The 22,064-nt window shown below is 54.3% G+C and overlaps 9 protein-coding genes across 9 annotated transcripts; 4 read left to right on the forward strand and 5 right to left on the reverse strand.

Annotated features, from left to right (window-relative positions):
• Window positions 1-90: 90 nt before the first annotated feature.
• Window positions 91-2,135, forward strand: F5Z01DRAFT_675570 (WD40-repeat-containing domain protein; the record flags this gene model as incomplete). Its single annotated transcript, XM_046265160.1, has 4 exons — window positions 91-223; window positions 285-366; window positions 437-1,382; window positions 1,437-2,135. The coding sequence occupies 4 exons, from the start codon at window positions 91-93 to the stop codon at window positions 2,133-2,135; spliced, it is 1,860 nt and encodes a 619-aa protein (XP_046116690.1).
• On the reverse strand, window positions 2,002-3,432 carry F5Z01DRAFT_182499 (uncharacterized protein). Its single transcript, XM_046257966.1, has 2 exons — window positions 2,867-3,432; window positions 2,002-2,811 (listed from the first exon to the last, which is right to left on the reverse strand). Exons 1-2 carry the CDS (start codon window positions 3,127-3,129, stop codon window positions 2,418-2,420), a joined length of 657 nt encoding a protein of 218 aa, XP_046116691.1. The 5' UTR covers window positions 3,130-3,432; the 3' UTR covers window positions 2,002-2,417.
• Window positions 3,433-4,762: 1,330 nt separating this feature from the next.
• F5Z01DRAFT_682355 (transmembrane amino acid transporter protein-domain-containing protein) lies at window positions 4,763-7,049 on the forward strand (the record flags this gene model as incomplete). Its single annotated transcript, XM_046265758.1, has 5 exons — window positions 4,763-4,911; window positions 4,988-6,099; window positions 6,154-6,314; window positions 6,374-6,439; window positions 6,495-7,049. The coding sequence occupies 5 exons, from the start codon at window positions 4,763-4,765 to the stop codon at window positions 7,047-7,049; spliced, it is 2,043 nt and encodes a 680-aa protein (XP_046116692.1).
• Window positions 7,050-7,567: 518 nt separating this feature from the next.
• Window positions 7,568-9,430, reverse strand: F5Z01DRAFT_625100 (putative serine/threonine protein kinase; the record flags this gene model as incomplete). The annotated part of the gene is made up of 1 exon (XM_046261405.1): window positions 7,568-9,430. One exon carries the CDS (start codon window positions 9,428-9,430, stop codon window positions 7,568-7,570), a length of 1,863 nt encoding a protein of 620 aa, XP_046116693.1.
• A 4,005-nt stretch (window positions 9,431-13,435) lies between these two features.
• F5Z01DRAFT_625078 (enolase-phosphatase) lies at window positions 13,436-14,238 on the forward strand (the record flags this gene model as incomplete). The annotated part of the gene is made up of 2 exons (XM_046261403.1): window positions 13,436-13,489; window positions 13,615-14,238. Coding segments are annotated over 2 exons (678 nt in total), but the record flags the coding sequence as incomplete, so codon positions are not given.
• Window positions 14,239-14,367: 129 nt separating this feature from the next.
• Window positions 14,368-15,777, reverse strand: F5Z01DRAFT_184829 (putative methyltransferase-domain-containing protein). The gene has a single exon (XM_046257967.1). It carries the CDS (start codon window positions 15,397-15,399, stop codon window positions 14,542-14,544), a length of 858 nt encoding a protein of 285 aa, XP_046116695.1. The 5' UTR covers window positions 15,400-15,777; the 3' UTR covers window positions 14,368-14,541.
• Window positions 15,778-15,832: 55 nt separating this feature from the next.
• F5Z01DRAFT_659412 (ribosomal protein L23) lies at window positions 15,833-16,853 on the forward strand. Its single transcript, XM_046263764.1, has 4 exons — window positions 15,833-15,943; window positions 16,169-16,224; window positions 16,275-16,567; window positions 16,620-16,853. Exons 1-4 carry the CDS (start codon window positions 15,910-15,912, stop codon window positions 16,705-16,707), a joined length of 471 nt encoding a protein of 156 aa, XP_046116696.1. The 5' UTR covers window positions 15,833-15,909; the 3' UTR covers window positions 16,708-16,853.
• On the reverse strand, window positions 16,854-17,624 carry F5Z01DRAFT_659414 (Tim10/DDP family zinc finger protein). Its single transcript, XM_046263765.1, has one exon. The coding sequence runs from the start codon at window positions 17,279-17,281 to the stop codon at window positions 17,075-17,077; it is 207 nt and encodes a 68-aa protein (XP_046116697.1). The 5' UTR covers window positions 17,282-17,624; the 3' UTR covers window positions 16,854-17,074.
• Window positions 17,284-22,007, reverse strand: F5Z01DRAFT_624904 (cora family metal ion transporter; the record flags this gene model as incomplete). The annotated part of the gene is made up of 4 exons (XM_046261393.1): window positions 17,284-17,397; window positions 18,237-18,304; window positions 20,122-20,696; window positions 20,749-22,007. 4 exons carry the CDS (start codon window positions 22,005-22,007, stop codon window positions 17,284-17,286), a joined length of 2,016 nt encoding a protein of 671 aa, XP_046116698.1.
• Between the last annotated feature and the right edge of the window lie 57 nt (window positions 22,008-22,064).

Below are 22,064 nucleotides of genomic sequence, written 5' to 3' on the forward strand. Positions count from 1 at the left end.
CTGACGCATCTCGCGGTTCAAGCGCCTGTTTGCAAACCGACAATCCGAGGCTTCCTGAGATTCTGCTGGGAAGCTGGGTCGATCACAACAATGTCCATGTATCCGCATCAGCAGCGCATGGGCGGGCCTCCGAGCAATCAGGCCCGTCTGAACGAGCTTCTCGATCAGATTCGAGCCGAATTTGATTCCCAACTACGCCAGTCGGGTGAATTCGAGCATCAGAGTAAGTACCTTACCGCACGCGTGTACTTGTGTTGACAATTTGACTGACTATTCGCAAATAGTCGCTGCGCAGGTCAGCGAGATGCAGCTCGTCAGAGAAAAGGTTTATGCAATGGAGCAGACGCACATGACTTTGAAGCAAAAGTAGGTCACCCGAGGGCACAGCCGATGCCTTGGATCCTCCAGGACGACCGGCTGACGTCACTTTGTGAAGGTACGAGGAAGAATTGAGCGTTCTGCGACATCAATTAGCAGAGGCTACACGCGGCAAGGGCAGCGTTGGCCAGCCTGCGATGAGCGGTCCACCTCAACATGCTGGTCCCTCTCAGCAACCGCCTTCGATTGCACCAGGCAATGGCCTCTTCAGCGGTATCATGTCGGGGGGCAACCAAGCAGGATTGGCTCCCCCACAACAGCAGCAGCCACCACCACATCAGCAGCATGGGCCACCGCAGGAGGCGCAGATGGGGCCTCAGCACCAGATGGCGCAAGGCCCTCCAGGTCTCAATGGACCTCCGCACCCGTCAGCACAGCAGCAACAGCCACAACAGGGCCCATATCAGCAGCCATACCCCCAGGGCCACATGTCCAATGGCATGGGCCCTCAGCCACCGCAAAGCACTGCGTCGCCCGGTCCTGGACGCCGACCTATCGGGCGCCCTCCCAACGGCGTAGGGCCAGCCACTCCCCAAATCAACACTCCCGTTCCGTACCCTCCGAATGCCCAGTCGCCCCAGATCAACCAGCCGACCCCGGATCATGCGCGCATGGGCGGTCCTCGACCACCTCAGGCCGTCGGTAATGCACTAGGGGAGCTTGAGCCTGACAATGTCGCGCCCCATAACAAGAAAACTGGCAGCGATTGGTACGCGATCTTCAACCCACAAGTACAGCGCGTACTCGACGTTGATTTGATCCACTCGCTTCAGCACGACAGCGTTGTTTGCTGCGTGCGCTTTAGCCAAGATGGCAAGTACGTCGCGACTGGCTGCAACCGTTCCGCCCAGATCTTTGATGTGACCACGGGAGAGAAAGTATGTGTCCTCGAGGACCAAAGTGCATCCGATCCCATGGGTGGAACAGATCTATACATCCGCAGCGTATGCTTCAGTCCTGATGGTCGTTTCCTGGCCACGGGCGCTGAGGACAAGATCATCCGAGTAAGAAAATCCCGACCATTCATCCATTTGCACCTTTGCTAATCCAGCCCGCAGGTTTGGGAAATTGCGACGAGGACGATCCGATGCCACTTCACCGGCCACGAGCAAGACATTTACTCCCTCGACTTTGCCCGAGATGGACGCACGATTGCTTCTGGCAGTGGTGACAGAACCGTCCGCCTTTGGGACATTGATCAGAACCTCAACACATCGACCTTGACGATTGAGGACGGCGTCACTACCGTGGCCTTCTCGCCCGACACCCAGTTCGTTGCAGCCGGCTCGCTCGACAAGAGCGTCCGTGTCTGGAGCATAGACGGCAGCGCTGTTACCCTTGTTGAGCGTCTTGAGGGACCTGATGGCCATCAAGACTCTGTCTACTCTGTCGCGTTCTCGCCGAACGGCAAGGACCTGGTCAGTGGCAGCTTGGACAAGACCATCAAAATGTGGGAGCTGGGCGCGCCGCGCGCCACTCGCGACGGACCCTCTCGGGGTGGCAAGTGTATCAAGACATTTGAAGGTCACCGCGACTTTGTCCTTTCCGTCGCCATGACACCTGACGCCAACTGGGTGCTTTCGGGATCCAAGGACCGCGGTGTGCAATTCTGGGACCCCCGCACCGGGACCACGCAGCTCATGCTGCAGGGCCACAAGAACTCGGTCATCTCGGTAGCGCCCTCTCCACTGGGCAGCTACTTTGCCACTGGTTCCGGTGACAACAAGGCTCGCATTTGGTCGTACCGCCCTATATAATTGACCCTGGGCCGGGCCGGCTGCGAGGCCCTGTCAGCAAGGCCACCGAGGAGATTGCGTACAGTGCCGTTCCCGGTTTGGGTCGCGGAAGCCATGATTTGAGTGATGATTTGTTTGTCTACGGACACGTTTGAGAGAGGCGCTATGGCTGGGGATGATAATATGGCAACGGCTACTGCCTGCATTGCGTTGGTAGAAACATAGTTTTCACTTTTACACGTCAAGCTTGTGGGATAGCATGCTCGTGATCGCAAGCCTAGTGTGAGATTGAATGAACTATTTTCAGATTGAATCGAACATGCTAGCAAAGTCGTCACTTTTTGCCGCCTTCTTCTTTTTCTTCTTCTTGTTCAGCTGGGCTCTGGGTTCTTCTCTCGTCTTGGTCATCTTCTGGACTTTGTTGACGCCCGATGACGTGGCCTTTGCCGTTTCTCGCAAAGTCGTCTTCCCATGCAGGTCCAAGGCATCTCGCGATATTAGCTCGCCCTTTTCCGAAGACCCTGCCTTTGCTGGCTGAGAAGGGGGCTGTTCAGAAGCGTGACCTGCTGCCGGGCGCAAGTCATCCTCTGTAGTAGGCAATGCTGCTGCAACAGCGGCGTTGATGCGGGCGAGAATGGTCACCAGCAGAAGTCCCAGTGGCGCATGCTGATTATCCGCAGCACATTGCGTCAATGGTCTTGGCATCCAACGCGTCAGCCTGGTGAAGCAGCATGGTGTTTGCGGGGACTCACAGGTAGGTCTTGGGGATCACTTGCTCCTTCATCCATGCGATCCTTGGTAGTAAAGCCTCAGGCTTCCGCTCCGGTGATTTGACGATTGCACGAACCGCACGCCTCAGAAGTGCAAAGCGCGACCACCAGTGCGATGCGCGATGTTGGTTCTTGTGGCGATGGTTGAATCCATCGAGAAGCGGGAGGATGGGTGCGAAGGCATCACGTAGTTTGTCGATGTCTTCCACGGTCGGCAACGGACGCGAAGACGGAGCGCGGTTCATCTCGGTGACATTGCGACAACAAGAGCCGTGAAGGGGAGACTGATGCGATGCAAGCCTCTATGACATGTATCGCAAAGTGTGATGAGCTGTGTGTAGCTCCAACAGTCATGCACGTAATGAAGGTTATGCTGATCTCCTTTTTTTCCCTTCCCTTTGGCCAAGGACGGCACTGGCCGTGGTTAGTTTACTAAGCAATGGACCACGTTGTGACATTTTCCACTATTGGCCTCAATGACCATTTAAAGTTGAAGATCCAGCGAGTAGCGGCATGCGCTACCTGAGATAGGTAGAACGACGAAGTTTTGAATTGTGCATTGGTTGCGGCAGCGCAAACCACAGTGAAGATACCTGCTACCCCGTAATGCTATGGGCGGGACAAGTGCCCAGTGACGCTTGTCCTTATTTATTAGTCAGTACAATTACTTGTACACGGATAGTGTGCCATGTGGCCATGGGACGTCGTTCACCCATTTGAAGGCCTGCCAATCATAGATTCCAACGGGAGTGCATCTATGCTGACACGCAATCGCTCCATACGTTTACCTGCATCGTTCATCTAATATCGCCGGCGACTCAATTCACCGCTTCTGTGATGGCCGTGAGATCATGGCAAAAGGGAACTCGAGGCGGCACCGCGATCTCGCAAGTTGCCAACACTCAACTGGCGGCTTTACCTGGAGTTCCCCCGCGGCGGCCCCTCGAATCTTGGCAGCAACTGTCGACGCTGCAATAGCAGCGGCGATTGGTGGAGTGGCGATCTCTAACAGGTGTGCGGGCGCGGGCGATAGCGAGCTTCAACCTGTTACTAATTGACTCAAGCATGCGGTCGCTCTGGTGGGCGAGCGACTGTCCAAACCAATGGCCAGACAGACCACTGACACTGATGACTGCGTGCCTCGAGCCATGTATACCCAAGGTATACTGGGCGAGGGGTTGTGCAAGTGATCGACTCGAGGTGATGCTCGTACATACAACAGTACCTCCGTACAGCACTGGCGATGCGAATCATGCAATGTCTGGTGCGGCTTCAGCCAGCCAGCCCCACTCGGCATGTAGTGAGGACTGAGGAGTCAGGAGGCTTGCATTTTCGAATTGGACCCCACCTGGCTATGGGCTCAGGCTTGGAATCGGCTTCAATGACTGGTCTCGTGACTATGGGGAATGGATCCCCGTGTCTTGGTGTCGCCGAGAGGATCATGCTCGCGATAAGCGACAACGGGCCTTCGTCATACGTAAGGTAGGGTAGCCCTGACCGTCCGTCCGTCCGTTTGGCTTGCTTGCTTGCTTGCTTGCTTGCTTGCTTGCTTGCTCTTCCTGCTCATAAAGAACAACTGGCTGTACCGGTGACACCAAACGTGGCCGACCAGCTTCTCCCTCTGCTTGCTTGTGCTCCATTGATCCTTGCTCGTCGCCTTCTTCGCTCACGACCTGCGTTGCCTTGGATGCCCAATGCTTGAATACCACCTCCAGCCACGCTGTGCGACAATCTGACTGGACTTTCTCATCTGCACCAATACAGCCCTCTCTCTGTCTGCCTGGAACCGAGCGGCGAAGCGGCCACCCGTCCTACTGTGTTTCCCACTCCACCTGGCACTCGGCCACGTCGCGCACCAGCAGCGAGTGAACCCAGGCCATGGCCCCTGCTACCGGAAAGCCAACATGGGTTGGCTCTGAAGGGCGCGTCTCGACGCCTGGCAGTTCTCCCTCCGACAGCTTGAGAGAAGGTCAAGCTCTGCTGGACGACGACGAGCTCGGTGGTTCACCCATGCGCGACCGCAGACGGTACGTTTAGCCGAAGACGCCATAATTCAAGTTGTATTTACGTACCTTGTGATTCTGACAATATTTGTGGCTGCAGGTCCTCCAACACCAACCGCCTGGCTGCAATGGCCGACATTGGGGGCGTGAATAGCTTCCGGTCCTTCGCCCGCAGTTGGCAGCGCGCGGCCGGGTTCACAGAGGTCCTCCCCCGCCGGCCGAGCTTTGTCTATGCGGACGAGCGCACAGTCGACGATCCGAGCACCGAGGACTTGCAATACGGACGGAGCTACCCCCCGCAACGGCCTCCACCGCCGTCGAGGGGCCTGTTGAGCGCGCACCTGGAATCTTCGCAGGCCCAGGAGGAACAACAGGGATCCGACCAAGGCAGAGAAAATGGCGAGCCCAGCACCGATCCAATCTACGACTCGGCAAGAGAAGACTTTCGGGAGCGTGAAAGCAAGGCTTTCGACGCCGAGATGGCCAGTGGTGCCCTCCTAGGCCCCAGTGTCTCAAGTCGATCCAGCATATTCGCAAACCCTCCTCATCTCGCAACCCCCTCCATCATTGGTAGCTACGGGTCGCATCGAAGCTCAGCCTACGGCACCATGGGCCGAGGGTCCATGCAGAGCCACAGACCTTCGGTCGGCGAGGCCGGCGAGCAGGACGAGGACGAGGAGGATGCAGCGCACGGCGAACATGAGCCCATCCTCGTCAAGGAGGTGAAGCAGGGCGACAAGGTGATCCTGACGGTCGAGGGCCAGAGCACTATGCCCCAGTCTGTCTTCAACTCCATCAACGCCATCATCGGGGTCGGCATCCTCAGCTTGCCCCTGGCTTTCAAGCTGTCTGGCTGGATCATTGGGTTCGTGCTACTGACCCTGACAGCCTCTGTCACGGGCTATACTGGCAAGTTGCTGGCAAAGTGCATGGATGCCGATCCCAGTCTGATCACCTACTCGGATCTTGCCTACGTTTCTTTCGGGTCGCGGGCTAGGGTGGTTGTCTCCGCACTGTTCTCGCTGGAGCTCATTGCAGCATGTGTGGCTTTGGTCATCCTTTTTGCCGACTCGTTGGAGATTCTCTTGCCTGGCCTGGCTACTGTCGACATGTGGAAGTGTGTCTGTGCTGCGCTCATCCTGCTCCTCAACGCCTTGCCGTTGCGGTTCCTGAGCTACACCAGCGTCATCGGCATCTTTTCGACGTTTTGTAGTAAGTACCACGGCCCCAGCAGCGTTGTTGCGAGAGTGCTGATCCTGTTCATAGTTGTTTGCATTGTCATCGTAGACGGCCTTGTCAAAGACCATGCCCCGGGCTCTTTGCGGGAACCAGCATCAACACATCTCCTGCCCACGAATTGGCTTGCTCTGCCACTAGCATACGGCTTGCTGGCCTCCCCGTGGGGTGCCCACAGCGTCTTCCCCAGCGTACGTATTGGCAATCCACATGTAATCTCTTTGACACCCAAGCTGACATGGCATCATAGATCTATCGAGACATGCGGCATCCCGCAAAGTGGGGAAAGGCCGTGACGATCACGTTCTCTTTCTCTGTAAGTAGTGAACCACAAGTGCAGTCAGTCGTGACACTTCTGACACTTTCGACAGTACGTTCTCGATACATGCCTTGCCATCATAGGCATCATCATGTTTGGTGACGGCATCAGCGACGCTATAACCTCCAACATTTTGAGGACGACTGGATACCCCAGGGCGTTGACAATCATCATGTGTGTCTTTGTTGCCATCATACCGCTAACCAAGATCCCCCTCAACGCGCGGCCCTTGATCACTACTGCGGACGTGCTCTGTGGCGTCCATGAGACGTCGTCCCATGCCCACCACGGCCATCGTCCCCTCGCCGGCCGCGCCAAGATGATCCATTTGACCATCAGAGGCGTCATCCGCACAACGGTGGTGTTGGTCCTGCTACTCATATCTATCCTGTTCCCCGCGTTTGACTCAGTCTGCGCATTTCTCGGTGCTGCGCTCTGCACCCTCATCTCCATCATCCTCCCCATCTCGTTCTATCTCAAGCTGTACTGGAAGGACATTGAGCAGTCAGAGGCCACATTCCTGTGGCTGCTGCTCGCCGTCTTTTCGGTCCTGGGGACAGTCGGGACAGTCTGGACATTTCTACCAAAGGAATTCATTGGAGTATGACAGACGTGAAGATCAGAGGAGGTGCCACTCGTGCTGGGCCACAGAGAACACCGACCGAGTATGGTCGACCTCATGCCCTGTTTTTGATGGACAGCTGGGCACTACTAGATTTAGTGCTTTTACCATGGGTGCTGTACAATCCCAGGAATGAGAAATGCATAGGCAATAATACCATGATTGCGTGACCACTTAACAAGTCTGACAGGGCAGGTGCTGAGTCCACGCGGATACAATTTACGGGCGATGTTTCTGCAATACATCAGGCCCTCTGGGTGTTACTTCACATACAAACACTCTAGTACATGACAATGATCAGGTGGTTTGAGTGGGTAACTTCTGGTATTGCGATAGTATCTAAGCAACTTGCACGCAGAAAGCGAGCTGGGTAATCATAATCGACCAAATAAGTCAACATCCTATGCGTTCAGGACGTTTGCCGCATCCTGCCGAGCAGGCAACGGTGATTCCCAACCACGATTGGTGTGATGGAGAGGTTACTTTCTCGGTTGAGAAAGGGCCTACCATCCCCCAACCCACTCAACGTCCCCGAAATCGGCGCGTCTTTCACGACGCCAATTCCAATCTCTTCCCTTGTTCCTCGGGCATTGCTTAGCCCTCGATTCCTTGCCCAATGATTGTTGTTGTGGTGGTGATTTGTTTGTTGGTTGATGATAATTATAAGAATCCCAAACGCCCGCTTCAAAAGACTTAACTCCAAACCCAAAATGACGTCGCACAAGACTGGGCGACTTTGACTCATCCACAACAGCTCCGGTGTTGGCATGCTTACGACGCTCCCCCAAGGCGGACCATTTGTCGAGGGTGCTGCGCTTGGATGGTGGCGAGTATCGTGGCATTTGCTTCTTGGGCGTCGTGAACATGTCGGCCTTGGGTTCGTGGAAGAAGAACCCGTCGGCAACAAGATCATCGTCGACGTCACCCTTGATAGCAACATGCGAATACTTCGCCTCGCTCCGGCTCTCATGACTCCAAGTTCTCGCATTAAGTTCTTGGAGCCTCCTCTTTTCTTTCTCCTGCTGCTCACGTCGCTCCTCCTCCTCGTCCTCCTCCCACATGTCGCTCCAACTCTTCGAGACCTGGTCGTTGTGGCGACCAAAGACGCTCGCGATCGAAAGAGTTGAGGGCTTGGCCATGTGGATAGGTAGGGAGCCTGCTGTTGGCGAGACTCGCTTGACGGGCTGTGCACGTTCGCGAATGGCAAGTGAATGCATGGAGGCGCCCAAGCTTGAGTCCAAGACTGATGACATCGACGGGGTTTGCTCGGCAGCTGAGAACCAGTCACTGGCATCCTCAGACTTGGAGAACAGGTCTTCGGTGAAACTCTCGTCGTCAGGAATGACACTCAGCTGACGACGAGGTGCAGCGTGCAGAGCCCGCGTCCACGGGAAAGCACCCGCCTCGTCGACCTGAGGGCTTTGAATGGAAGGGGTGCGAAGAGGCTCGCGGTTGGCAGAAGCAAGCGTGGGGTTGTCTGCAGTGCAGAAGTCGTCCAGAGCCTCGTCTTGTGCGGTAAAGCTAACGACACCAAGAAGAGCCTCGCGGGCGCCGAGGAGTGAGCGCTTGCGGGGATCCAAGCTCATGCATTGAACGATGACCTCGTACGTGTCTTGCGACATGGACGGGAAGACATCGAAGAGACTCTGCTTATCCCTCGAGAAGTCCAGGAAGAGCGGGTCGGACTCGGTAGGAGTGGTGAATGGATTGCGAGAAAACAAGATGTTGAGCAGGCAAATGCCGATGGCCCATATATCGGCTTGAGCGGGCGAGTAGCCAGCGCCAGCCGAGTCGAACTGCTCGGGAGACATGTAACGGTCACTTCCGACAGTCATCTCGTGAGACCACTTGTCCGTAGTTGCCAGTCCAAAGTCTCCGAGCTTCATGTTACCATCCTGTGTAAGGAAAATGTTTTCCGGCTTGATGTCGCGATGGTAAACTCCTTTGGAGTGCATGTAGGCCACGGAGTCAATGAGCTCGATCATGAACTGGCGGACGTGCTCCGTTTCAAGAGGTCCGTGACCATTCCGGATGGCTTCGTACAGATCACCTTGAGAGCAGTACTCGAGAACAAGGTAGACATGCGCGTCAGTCTCGAAGTTGTCGAGAAGATTGACGATGTTCGGGTGGGTCCCAAGTCGAGTGTGGAGGGCGAACTCCTCGGACTTGTCGTCGACGGCGAGTGTCAAGCCAGCGTCAGATGGGGCGGTTCGTTTGGTCAAGCACTTGATGGCAACAGGTTGGTTCGTTTTGAGGTCCTGGGCCATGAAGACCATGCCAAAGGACCCATGGTTGAGTGGAGAAAGAGTCTGATAACGGCCGTTGAGGAGCACGCCGCCCAAGAACTTCTCTCGCAAGCACTCCATTTCGTAATGAAAACAGGAAGCAATGTGGAGCCGAAATAATTATACAGATGAGAAATAGGGTACACCAAAGAGGGTGCCCGGTGTGCAAGCAGACGCGTGTGAATGCTGAAAGTCAGAAGTGTTTTCGAACCAAGGGAGGACGATATCTCGTGACCCGGGGTGTTGTTTGAAACTTGGAGAAACGGTGTGGGACAATGCTGGCAGAAATTTCGTGAGTGCTGAATGAAGATGATTGTAGAATGTACAAAGTGCGGAAGCGTCCGGTATGTTGTCGACTGACTTGGATCGAAGGTCGTGGAGAATTCAGAGGCTCATTGAGGTAGGATCGATATGCTGAACAAAAGAAAAGACGATAGTGAGGTCGTCAAGCTTGCAACGCGCAAGAGCCAGTAGGCTCGTAAAGAGAGAGAGAGGCCGGGAGGTCGTTATAAGGACATTGAGTTTCGTTCTGGAGTGTTGCAAAAGAATGATTCGAACAACTGGACGAGCGCTGATGGAGTCGACAACAAGATAGACCAGAACCACGCGAGACTTGGAGGGTACTCGACAGGCGGTCAACTTATTGGCACTCGCAATATATTTGAGGTCTTCGAGCTCGTGGGTGGATGTGGGTGGCTTCGCCTGCAAGACAATTGGCGTGATGCGGCCAGATGTGACCCAAGTGACGGTTTGTTGTAGTTCGTTCTGCGGTACAGTACAACAAGATGCTGTCACGCGTCGGTGATGTCAAATTGTTGCAATTGGGCCAGTGCTGTCCCCCTGACAGACGTATCCGGACAAACGTTCGATGTGTGTAGAGAGTAGTTCGGCGAGACGGTGAGTCAACTTGTTTGTGGCGATATCGGCAGACCCGGACCCGGTCGGCTACAGCGGTAGGTACGGCTTCCAATCGAGGTACACAGCAGGATGCACCTCACTCCTTGTTCTCTCGATTCGAATCAGAGAGATTGTTGTGAAGACGTGTTGACGGTGTTGGCTGACGAGGCTGATGGGCGTGGTTGCGTGCTCCGCGTGGTGGATGGCGCGGCGCTTCGGTACGGGACTGACGATACGAGTGGCGAGGTCGTGCGGATGGGAGAGGACAAAGCAAGCTCAGGGGGAAAGAAAGCCGCTGATGATGATCGTGGGAGAAGACGGGGGAAGGCGTGACGGAAAAGAGAGAAGGAGTTGGGTGCGTGATAAGAGGAGTGAGACGAGACGAGAAACGGAGGGTAGACGATGGAAGGGTACGATAGGAAGGGGTTACAGAGGGAATGGCGGTGATGTTGAGGGTCGCGAGTCGAGGAGCCCGGGCCGCCGAGGGGGGGACGACGAGAGCGAGCCAGATGGCTGTGGAAGCTGCTGGAGACCCAGCTGTCGGCCATGACTGGAGGTGGAGACGGTGATGATAGTCTGGCCTACCAGCACTCATCCTCCCAGCGTCACTGCACGGCCCAGTCGTGTGCTGGACTGTCTCGCAGCGTCCAGTCAGAAAGATGGATGGCACAGCCGCTCCACTCGAGAGGAATCTCCAGGATCTCCAAGAGAGACGGAACCGGGGGTTGGATTGGCCACAGCCTCAGGCCACCAGACCGCCGTCCACTCATCAAGAGCCCAGATTCGATGATGGGATACGCTAGGATCCACTCTGTTGCGCAGCCAGCGTCGAGGAGGGTGGTAGGCCTGCAGGTGTAACTGACGCCAAAGACGGCGGCAGCGAGGCTGGTTACCTGGCTGGCTGGCTGCTTGCATGAGTGCTGCCAGCAGTGTGTTCCAAGCAGAGTCCTCTCGATTCGAAGCGGTCAGTCTCAAAGCGGATGCTAATCGTTTTTTCATGAATGGCACGGCGCATTCAATGCGCTGTTCAATTCGGCAGCATCCAGTATTCCAGCGCATTCAATGCTGCGACATTTGGACCCAGACAAAGTATCCGCAGGCGGCGGGACAGAGAACACGTGTACGTAGTTGGTAATCAATACAGTACAGTGCACGCAATGATAGCAACACATCAACAAGAGGGGGCATGACGATCGTTGGCTGTCGTATTGGGTGATGATCAGCTGTTGGCGCTGGGAGATAGCACTTTGTGAGTGTCTCAACGCACTGTGGAAGACAGCTATCATTCTGATAAGCCTGGGCCAGCAGATACAGAACCCTCTGTCATTCAACCATCTGAATTCAACTATCTGCATAACGATTCGCAGATGTTTACCGCTACCCGACATTGCCATCAAGATCGGAGAACAGTCAATAATTAGGTGAAGGCTTACGCATACGTCAATGTTGGCTTGAGCTTGGTTCAGACTCCCGACTTACCTGACTATAACCAGAACCAGGTACTCTGGGGTACGGTCCGTACGGAGTACACACACGTGTACGTCAGACTTGGCAAACCTTGACGAGGTTGGCAAATCATGTGCTTCATGGTGTGCTTCAGAAACTATCGCCCAGGAAACCCCGACAGCCGCCAGCACAGCCAAGCGCCGTGAACTTTGTTATTACTGGCAAAGGGGCTGGAGGTCACCATTTCGGCGCATGCTGAGAGCGGTGTCCTGTACTAAGGTATTGACTTATTGAGGTACGTACATGTACCTCCAGCCAGCCAGCAGTGCAGTGCCTCCCCTGCATGAAATTGAAACCGCACATCATGCAACAACGTGTCAAACGTGAATGGACGAATCCACAGCAATACCTCTCAAAGACAACTCAAAACAAACAGGTCTAATATGCAATAATAAACACTGCAAAGGTCCATTCGCGATGACAATTGCTACAGCCCCTGAGGCCCTGGCTGGATAATCAGAGCTAGAAGCCCAAACTGGCAAAGCACGAGATGATGAATCCACAGCATGACTGCACTGGCAGTCTGGCACAGTCTCCTTGAGCTATCCGTAATGCAGGTAAGACAGTACGCATTCCACACACAGTGGTGGACACGTATCTTCACAATGGTTAAGGTGACAAGTAATTAAGTAAGCAAGCACGCAAGCAGTGTGGCTGGAATGATTTCCAGTACGACTTGTCCTCGAGCTCTGACTATGCTGGTACTACGTACGGTACACATATGCGTGTGGTGGTGGTAGACAAAAATAAATGTATAGAAGCTTACGTGACCATGCTCCAGCTTGATGAAGTGCGGTCGTGCTTTTGCCAGGGCGCGTGGACAATCTACTAACCAAGACATGCAGGTCACTAATGATTGGCAACAAGTCAGATATTAGCTCTTTGTCCTAGAATTCTTGCAATGAATTCCTGTGTATTGGTAGTATGATATCGCGCTCCGTGGCGTTACCCAAATGCCTCGCCTAGGTTGTAGGTTGGGACTCGGGTTGCATGCGGCTGAAACGTCAGACAGCGGGCGTGTCTGGCTTCGCTGGTGCACAAGATCGCCTGCAAAGCATCAACAACAACAAGTCTTTCACCCAGATGATGCGTGAGACGCAAAGTTCACCATCGCAACGAGAGGAAAGCAAAGTGAACAGATACTATCCGGTAGGCAGCCACTCCAAGTCGCTGGAGTTGCGGGACGGCGCTAGTGGGGACGGCATTCAGAACAGACTTTTGTTGGACTTGGGTTTCACGCAAGGTCAGGTACCGATGGAGGGAGGGGGACGTGATGCTTTGACCGCTCTTTCGACTTCATGTTACACTGCTACGTACCAGCCTCCAACTTCAACTGCCTCTGATTCAACCGTCGAAACGACCCTCTTTATTCATGCATTAGCCTGTTCTGGTAGCCTGCATGACCTGTTGACAGCACTATTGCTCCAGTGTCAGGTGTTTTATCACAGTTTGCGCGTTGATCTCAACCACCGATTTCCCGCGTCCTCACCTCACCCAATTTGGAAGCAGTGCCGACATACGGTGTATTACTGTTAATAGTAATATGGCCAATTCTAAGGTGTTACTCCTTGATATTGGTGAGCACTTCCTCCAGATCTGGACAATGTGACGTGGGAGGGCTGGCCGGCTTCGTCAAACACGGCGTCTCAAAGAGCATGTCTGATGGGAATTAATGGCTAATGGATATCATCTGTAGAGGGAACTGTTTGTCCTATATCTTTTGTGAAGGACGTTTTGGTACGTGGCATGCACACAAAGCTCAGCTGGTCCAGCTGGTGTGTCAAGTGCACCAGCCTACGCATATTCGCCCGCTGGATTGTTCGTCTTAATCCGCAGGACTAACGATCTTACTTGACCGCTAGTTCCCCTATGCGCTCGAAGCACTCCCAAGCGTCCTTGAACAGCAATGGAACGACCCCAACTTTGCTCAGTACCGCGATGCGTTCCCTGAAGAGTACCGCGATGATCAGAATGCCCTTGAGCAGCATGTACGCGACCTTGTCAACAGGGACGTTAAAGTGCCATACCTGAAAGCTCTCCAAGGGTACCTGTGGAAGACAGGATATGCCTCTGGTCAGATCAAGGCACCTCTCTTCCCCGACGTCGCTCCTTTCATGACCGAGAGCCAGGCCAAAGGGAAGAAAATCATGATCTATTCCTCTGGATCTGTACCAGCGCAGAAGCTGCTTTTTGCGCACACGGATGCTGAGCCTTCAGACTTGACGCCCCTCATTTCTGACTGGTTCGACACCGTCAACGCAGGACCGAAAACCAGTGTCTCGAGCTACAAGACGATCTTGTCGAAGCACCCGGATATCAGCCCTGCCAATTGGCTCTTTCTCAGCGACAACTTGAAGGAGGTGGACGCCGCGTTGACTGCTGGCATGCGAAGCCTGCCAGTGTCTCGCCCGGGCAACCCAGCTATTCCTGAAAACCACCCTCTCTTCACTGTCGCCATTTCGGATTTCAGCACATTGAGCCAATGAGCAGTATGGCGCGGCGGTCCGGCTGATGAGTGATAGGCTATTTGCGCAAAGCAGGTGTGGGGAACTGGAGGCTCCATCATGCCCAATGTGTAGCTGACCGTGGCGGTGTGAAGGCTCTTAAAGTGCTGTTCAGCGCCTTGAGGTGCCAAGTGTCGGATATGTTTTGCGCATGGAAACCAAAAGACTAATAGGGGAATGCTATGATTAGAGTAGATTCGGAACTCAGACGGGCGTCTCCAAGTGCCTGACAGAAGCAAGACCACATGGCACCGTGCGTGAGTAAGGAATGAGTCCACCCGATGATCAGCTCGTTGATCTATCGAGCGTGATGACGAAATTGTTTCTTGTCTTCCCTGGGTTGATTTCCTTCTTGGGAAATTTAGCATTGTTGCTGGGCGTGGCTCCCATTTTCCAGAGACTGTATGCCAGTTTCTGCGTCGTCTTGCCGCTGATCTTGGCAAACCCCAGTGTTCCCATCAAGGCTTCCAACCTAGCTTCTGTGAAGTACCTGGAGTTGTCGACACAGCTCCGGGGCAAGACGAGGAACACTGAAGGGAAGAAATCTTCGACGGCGGCCTGGTCTTCTGAAGGGGTCGCACGTAAGAAGGACAGCGTTCGCTCCAACATTTGACCGCGGGTCGCCGCATCCGGCACGAAATTGATCACGAGGCTCAGCGATATAATGTCGAACTTCTGAGAGTCATCCTCGGGCAGCGGCCTCTTCATGAAGTCCTGTGGTTCGATCCCAGGCTCCTGGCTGTTGAGATCAATGTGGACCATATCGAACAAGCCACTGAGTGAACAAGCGTTTCGTGTGCTCAACGAGCCAACTTCAAGCATTCTCAACTTGCGTCGGGCCCCTCCTAACTCGCTTGTCGGCAGCCAATCTAAAAGGATCTTGGAGGTGTCCCCTCCTCGATCAAGGCTTTGGCCCTGGAGGCTTGCCCGCTGGTAGTTGCCAATGCCTCCAATCTTAGAAATCTCCTTCTCTATCAAGGCTTCTTCGATCTTATCTCCTTTCTTTGCGGCTTGCTGGCGCCTCTTCTCCAACTGGTGATGGGTGTTGATCAGGGTGCGGCTGGCTTTGCGAGACATAGTCCGAACTGACTTGGCCAGAGGTGGCCGCCCGGCCTGAAGTTGTGTGGTCGCTTTTCTCTTCATGATTGCCGATGCGATGATGCGATCTGAAGAAGGAAGAGCATGCGTATAGTTTCCAGTTTTCGCAAATCTTTCGATCAGTCCAGATCTGGCTGTTGGGGTGTGTCGGCAGAATTCAGGCCATGAGAAGCAACGGGCAATGTCAAGCTTGAATGCTCATCTGCCTGTCCGTCTCCAACACGCTCACTTTCCTGGTCATACTCGTGATGGTCCGCAACCTGACATCCTAAGTTACTTTACTCGTGGCAAATGGACTGCTTCTTAGTCGGTTCGAGGTGAGAGACCCACATGAGGTCCTGCCAGTGCCAGTGCCAGTAAGTACCAGCCGAGGAGGGGCAGCACGTGATCCGTGGATTTGCCTGGGGGTGAGCCAATCATACCACATACCCTAATCGTTTTGCGCCCACACGGACATCACACCAGGATTTTCTCGTCGAAACTTTGAATTGTTCATTCCCGATCACGACTAACACACAGCACCACCTCAACCACCCGTGCTTCACATCCGTCAAAATGGCCGGCAAGGACGCTACAAAGGGCAAGAAAGGTACGACATGATCTAATTCCATACCTACGAGTCGACTGCGACCACAATATCCGACTTTCTCTTCTGTCGCTGCACGATGGACCCTCGATGGCGCATGGCCAATTCCCCGATCACCATCTACGATTGATTGAGGGCGGAGCACGATTAGGGGTGTCACGCATCATGGCAGCAGCAGATTTTGCGAGTTCTTCCAAGAGAGCGATTGCTGATGCGATTTCTTTATAGCCGCCCCCAAGGGCTTGAAGCAGGCCAACGCTGCCGCCAAGGCTGCTCTCAAGGGCGTAAGTGACATTTGTGGAAGAAATGGGACGCTCGACTAACCCAAGGTCAGACCAGCTCCAGCAAGAACCGCAAGGTTCGCCTGAGCACCTCCTTCCACCGCCCCAAGACCCTCGTCACCTCGCGTGCTCCCAAGTACCCCCGCAAGTCGATCCCTCACTTGCCCCGTCTCGATGAGCACAAGATCGTCATCAAGCCTCTCAACACCGAGAGCGCCATGAAGAAGATGGAGGAGCACAACACCCTTGTCTTCATTGTCGACGTCAAGTCCAACAAGGCCCAGATCAAGCAGGCCCTCAAGAAGCTTTACGACATCGACACCCTGAAGATCAACACCCTCATCCGGTATGTGGACTTGTTCATCTTATTCAGAAGAGCCTTACTAATTTATAAACAGCCCTGACGGTTCCAAGAAGGCCTACGCCCGCCTGACTCCTGATGTTGATGCCCTCGACATCGCCGCCAACAAGCTGGCTCTGGTCTAAGGGCTGGTTGGCGATTGTAGGGAATGATTTTATCGGCGGGTATGGTCTATACCCTGAGCATGGGCATCGGAATGGCGCACAAGAGCTATATGATTTTCGGACACAGGCAAAAATGATCATAAAATTGACCAACCCTTCCCGATCTTTGATTCTGTACATGCGCAGTCGTGACAACGCTTCGTCCGTGCTTTCCCAATTAAGAGTACAATGGTTTTCTGTTTAAGAGTACATTCTACAGTGCAATGTTGTACAGCCCTTCCAATTCCTCAAGTACAGTGGTTGAATCGCCTTGTTTGATGTGCGTTGTCGCGGGGTGTTAATGGCAGTTGCTCGAGTTCTTGTCCTCGGTGTTCGTCGCGAGGGGTTATCAGTGCCTCATTGAGTTGAGGTGCTTGACTGTGAGAAGGTTCAGGTCCATGAAACGGTTAACGCAGTTCGCAAGACATCCCTCCTCGGTCTTGTCCAGCTTGCTGCCGCTAACGTTCCCGGTGAAGCACTTCGTCCAGCACACTTGCGTGAGCTGATGTGTCTCTGTTGCAGCACTGTCAGTCTCGTTCTCTTGTGCGCGGCGCATCGCTAAAACATACGGGACTGGATTTGCGACCGCTGTTGTTGAGTGTTGAGGAACTGGCGAAGTTCACCCTTGTCGGCGTCGTTGAGTTTGTCGAGGTCAACGTTCTCGATGGCAGCCTGGGTTGAGTTCATATTGTCGTATTGGACCGTTGGTCACTTGCTTGATGTCTAGTTTCGAGAGCTTGGTCGCGTTCCGGTATGAGATTTGGTCGCTCGGGTTCGAGGTTGCTCGTAGGAGGCAGGCTCCGAGAGAAGCTTGAGATTTCGCCAGTACGTAGGCCCACTGGAGTAGTGACCATGCAACGCTGCAATTGGTCAGACGTAGAAAATCAAGTCGATTTCACTCCATATGTCAAAGCCTACCCTATAGTTAGTGGTCTCGACCCCCGAGTTCAACATATCCTTGACAGCATGTGCGTCCAAGGTTTCTTAATAACCATACTAATAACCATAATACTACTAATAGTACTTTTGACTTGTTATGGGGCGAAGTACTCCAGAAGGCGGGCGTTTTGTCACTTTGCTTGACATTTCCGCTAATTACGCTCAACATTTGATCCTCACGTCGTTCAACGTGTAAGAAATTATCGTGCTTCCAGAAAAAATAAAACCTCATCACATGTTTATCATTGTCTACTTAAATCATTGCTAGTCTAACGAGCACTGCAGCCTCTGATCTTGGACCTGAGATGGCATATATTCGCCAAAGCCACTGATCATTGCGGCAAAACCCCAAGGATCTTGTCGCCTATCCCGTCGCTATGCCGAATGCTGCGCATGAGCCTGTTTACGTCGAAGGAATGTGAAACGGAGCTCATGACTGGACCCATGATGCTCGGAACTCCACAGCCTTGGGAACGGTGTAGACCACACCTTGCGTGTTGCCCGAGGGCAGGGAGGTGGCGTAGAAGGAGTTTGAATCGTCGTATGTGAGATACGAGCCGTCCCATCCGAACAAGGCAGCGTCTGAAGCAGAGATAGACGCGGCGCAGGTCAGCATATCCGCCTGGACGGCGCAAGGACCCTTGCTAGTGGTCAGAGTGAAGGTCTCGCCATCAGCATTGGGAATGGCCGTGTAAGTGGCTGGCGTACCACCGCCTCGGTACCAGGTTCCACTGCTGATCAGAAAGCCGCCAGACGAATCGGCGTCTGTGCTCACGTAGAGACGGCCCTTGCCCGAGAGCTGCGAGGGCGAGCCAGTGGGAATGGGCACGGAGGCTGTTGTCGTGGTGGTGCTAGGAGGCTGGGTGGTGTACTTGGGCAGGTACTTGATGCCGGTCGCCTTGCAGGTAGAGGGCGATCCCACAGGCTGGGCTGGGACAAAGTCGCCCTCCTGGACAGATCCCTTGACGTTGTAGTGGTACCACAACTCATTGACCTCGTTGTTGTTGTTGCAGTTGATGATGACATTCTTTCCATGCTGAGCAGTAAGAGCCGCCTGGATTTGAGCGAGGGTGTAGGTCGCAGTCGATGAGGGCATGATGCCAGCCTCAGCGAGCCAGTCGTAGGAAGGCAGTGTCTGGAATAGCTTCACAGCGCGCTTGAAGAAATCAATCACATCGCGGCGAACCTCAAAGTCCGCGTAGCAATCGGGCTCGAGCGTGCTGATACACGTGCCGTGCTTGTTGAACTCGTGCTCCCAAAAGTCCTCGTCGTCTCCCTGGTAGTCCTTCCAGTACTTCTCCATGTACTTGAGCGTGCAGGGAGCGCTCTGTGTGAGAATCTCAGTGATGTTGCTGACCTCACGCTGAGGAGCGCAGAACTGCTCGTAGCTCCCATCGCAATTGTCAGGCCTGTAGGTTGGTAGAGCAGTCAGCAAGCAAGCTCGGCGGCGGACATGGCAAACATTGGGAGACCTACCACAGGCCGTGAATCGTCCAGCTGTCGGCAGGGCCAGTGGAAGGGTCTGTATCCCAAAACTGAGTGAGCAGTAACTGGCCTCCCGGACTATTGAAGCAGCAAGTATCCTTAAAGTCCCCACTGGCATGGCAGCTCAAAGGGGCGTCAGCCGGGCACTCATCAGCAAACAGGGAGGCAGCTGCTGCTGGGCCTGCGACCAGCAGGGTTGCAAGGAGTTTGGACAGCATGATATCTGTATCTAACGATAAGTGAGATGGGCCTGAGAGCAGTGAGAGCAGCTATAGCCCATCAATCCTGCGATGGGGAAGGCACCACGCTGATCATATAAGTAGTAGTGCCAGGTGCCAAGCACATGTGTAAGGTAGACGGCGGTTCCCGTTCAGCTGTCGATAAGGCATGTATGTGGCTGTACGCATCGCATCTCCTTCCCTGCATGGCAGACGCATGATTTCAAAGGTCCTCGAATCATTGCCTATCGGAACGAGGAGCGCTTCACGTGTTGATCGGAGCAAGCATGGTCAGGCTTGTCGAGTTCAAAAGGACCATCTAGCACGTGGTTTGCTGCGCGGACCCTGCTCGTGTATGGCACTGAGTCTATCCGAGCTAAGCCAGGCAAGGTTGTGGGCGCCTAAACAACCATAAGTCCTGCAGCAGCAAGGGCCTTGGCCAATTTTGCCAAGGTCCAGTCATTCGAATGCCAGTGCATTCTCCGGGTAGCCGGCAAAGTGAGGCACCAGATGGGACCTGCAGCGCGTTGCCCGCAGGAGATCGCCGCCTGGAACCTCGAGGCTCGCATCACGCCCTCCGGCATTTCCATAACATGCAGCACATGGGCTGCGACTTGGTGAAACCAGGCCCTCAGTGCGCAACAAAGCATCTGTAATTGGATTGTCTAATGTATATGCAGACCGGACCCACGATAACGCGAACTAGCGATCAAGTACATGTAGAACATGCTCCGGACATTCCTTTAGATCCAACGATAGTATCGGGCCCAGCCCAAAATCAGAGCGCAAAGAAAGATCATGCAACTGATGATGCCAAAAAATGGCGCCAGATTGTTCGAGTCGACATTCATAAAAGGAACAGGAACGTTCATGCCGAAGACACCACTGACAAGGTTGAGCGGAACCAGAACGGATGCAAGGAAGGTTATCTTGCTCAGAACACGATTCATCTCGGTACCCTGCGAAATGTTGTTGATGGACAAGGTGGCGAGGTAATTGCTGTGGGCGCGCGACAGTATCTTCTCAAAGTGACTGAGGTTGGTGGCCATGGTGACAACGTGATCCTGGATGTCGCCCAGGTACATGCCAATGTCCATGCGTGGTGTCACTTGCCAATTCTCATTGCAGCGCTTGGTGAAGCCACGGAGCACATCAGCTTTCCCGCCGAGCAGACGCATCAAAGCCATGCAGTTTTTGCGAGCTTGGCCGATGGAACGCAAGAACTGACTCGAGTCGTCCTCGCGCATGATGAACACTGCATCCTCAATGTCGTCTGCTTCCCGCTCGAGCTGGTGGATCACGGGGCCGAAAGAGTCGACAATGTTGTCACTGCGTATGTCAGCCAATGCGTAAGGAGGACGACCAATGATGAAACACTCACATGAGTGCGTAGCAGATCCAGTCGCTGCTGAGTGACATGTAGTCCTTGAGCGCGGTGATACGGTTCCGAACTTGCGTAGCGTGGGAGTTGGGCGCAAAGCTGAAGCTCAGAGTGCCCTCGCGGAACACAATCACGTACAGATTGAAGGGCTCGAATTCTCGATCCCCGTCAGATTCCACAACGGCGTTGAAGGAGCGGAAGCAGGCGAAGTAGTACGAGGGGAAGAGCTCGATCTTCTCACGAGCCTCCTGGAACTTGATATCCTCAATAGTCAGGGGATGAATGCCAAAAGCCCTGCAGATGCCCTGAACCTCCTCGCGAGAAGGATTGTTGCAGTTCAGCCACCAGACACCATCAGTCTCATCCTCCGGAAGCTCAAACAGCCCGCGGATGTCTTCGCCCGGCAGTACGAGGTCCGCAAGATCAGCAGCGTGAATGGTGGATTCCCAGGCGGTGGAGAAGAAGCTGTAGCGATTGCTGTCCGTGGGCCCTGCATGCTGGGACTTGAGCTTCTCCACGTCATCAACCCCTTCCTTCTCGCGCGTGACGGAGTCGTCCGATGGCATCTCAAGGATATCACCATCGCTAGTGGCGACCTGGGTGCGACGGGTATCAGCATGCTGCAGCTGTAGGTTGTCGAAGCTGGCTGTTTCTTGTCGCTCTCGGCTTTGAATGCGAGCGGCCTGCTCGGCGTGCATGAAACACTCCAGGAATTCGAAATCGATGTAGAGCTTGTCCTTGCGGTGCTTGTCGTCATGAGGAAAGCAAACGTCTTCCTCGGCAGTATTTGTCGTAAGGATGCTGCCGTTGTCCTTGTCGACCGTCCGTGGCTTGCTCCGGTAGCTGCGGCGACTGGAAACCGACATGGCCCGGCTCACGCCATCATCGTCCGGAGACTCGGAGAAAGACAAGTCTCTCTCGCGGCGCCGAGCGGCCGCGAACGCTTTGACAGAGTTTGGGGGAGATGGCTCTCTTTCCTCGTGCACAGACTCGATAGTTGGGCGACGAGCTCGTTGGTGCCTCGGAGCGGGATCAGCACCTCCATCGTCGATGATAGCCTCTTCAAAGTCGCGGACTACAATGGTAGGGGTATCTGGTTCCCTGCCAGACTGCAGTTGAGCCTCCCGAGCATACAGGCTGTCGTGCGTACCTCGACGAGGCCTGTGCGTGCTTGACGAATGATGACGGCGGTGGTCGTCAAGTTCGGGGACAGGGGTGTGGTACCCTGGATCCTCAATGGTTTCTCCGTGGTCAGACATGTCGATAGGTCAGAGCGGGACCGTTCTATGTTGCTTGGAATCTGGCGGCGTAGAATC

The sequence above is a fragment of the Emericellopsis atlantica genome (genome assembly GCF_019669845.1).
Source record: "Emericellopsis atlantica unplaced genomic scaffold F5Z01scaffold_19, whole genome shotgun sequence".
Taxonomy (NCBI): Eukaryota; Fungi; Ascomycota; class Sordariomycetes; order Hypocreales; family Bionectriaceae; genus Emericellopsis; species Emericellopsis atlantica.

What these genes read in the sequence shown, in the direction of transcription:
- F5Z01DRAFT_182499 (XM_046257966.1), bottom strand. Translation starts at nt 3,129, where the DNA reads ATGAACCGCGCTCCGTCTTCGCGTCCGTTGCCGACCGTGGAAGACATC. An exon ending in GTGATCCCCAAGACCTACCT is followed by an intron (nt 2,812 to 2,866) that starts GTGAGTCCCCGC and finishes TTGGATGCCAAG; the next exon opens with ACCATTGACGCAATGTGCTG.
- F5Z01DRAFT_184829 (XM_046257967.1), bottom strand. Translation starts at nt 15,399, where the DNA reads ATGAAGAGAAAAGCGACCACACAACTTCAGGCCGGGCGGCCACCTCTG.
- F5Z01DRAFT_659412 (XM_046263764.1), top strand. Translation starts at nt 15,910, where the DNA reads ATGGCCGGCAAGGACGCTACAAAGGGCAAGAAAG. An exon ending in CCAAGGCTGCTCTCAAGGGC is followed by an intron (nt 16,225 to 16,274) that starts GTAAGTGACATT and finishes ACCCAAGGTCAG; the next exon opens with ACCAGCTCCAGCAAGAACCG. An exon ending in AAGATCAACACCCTCATCCG is followed by an intron (nt 16,568 to 16,619) that starts GTATGTGGACTT and finishes ATTTATAAACAG; the next exon opens with CCCTGACGGTTCCAAGAAGG.
- F5Z01DRAFT_659414 (XM_046263765.1), bottom strand. Translation starts at nt 17,281, where the DNA reads ATGCGCCGCGCACAAGAGAACGAGACTGACAGTGCTGCAACAGAGACA.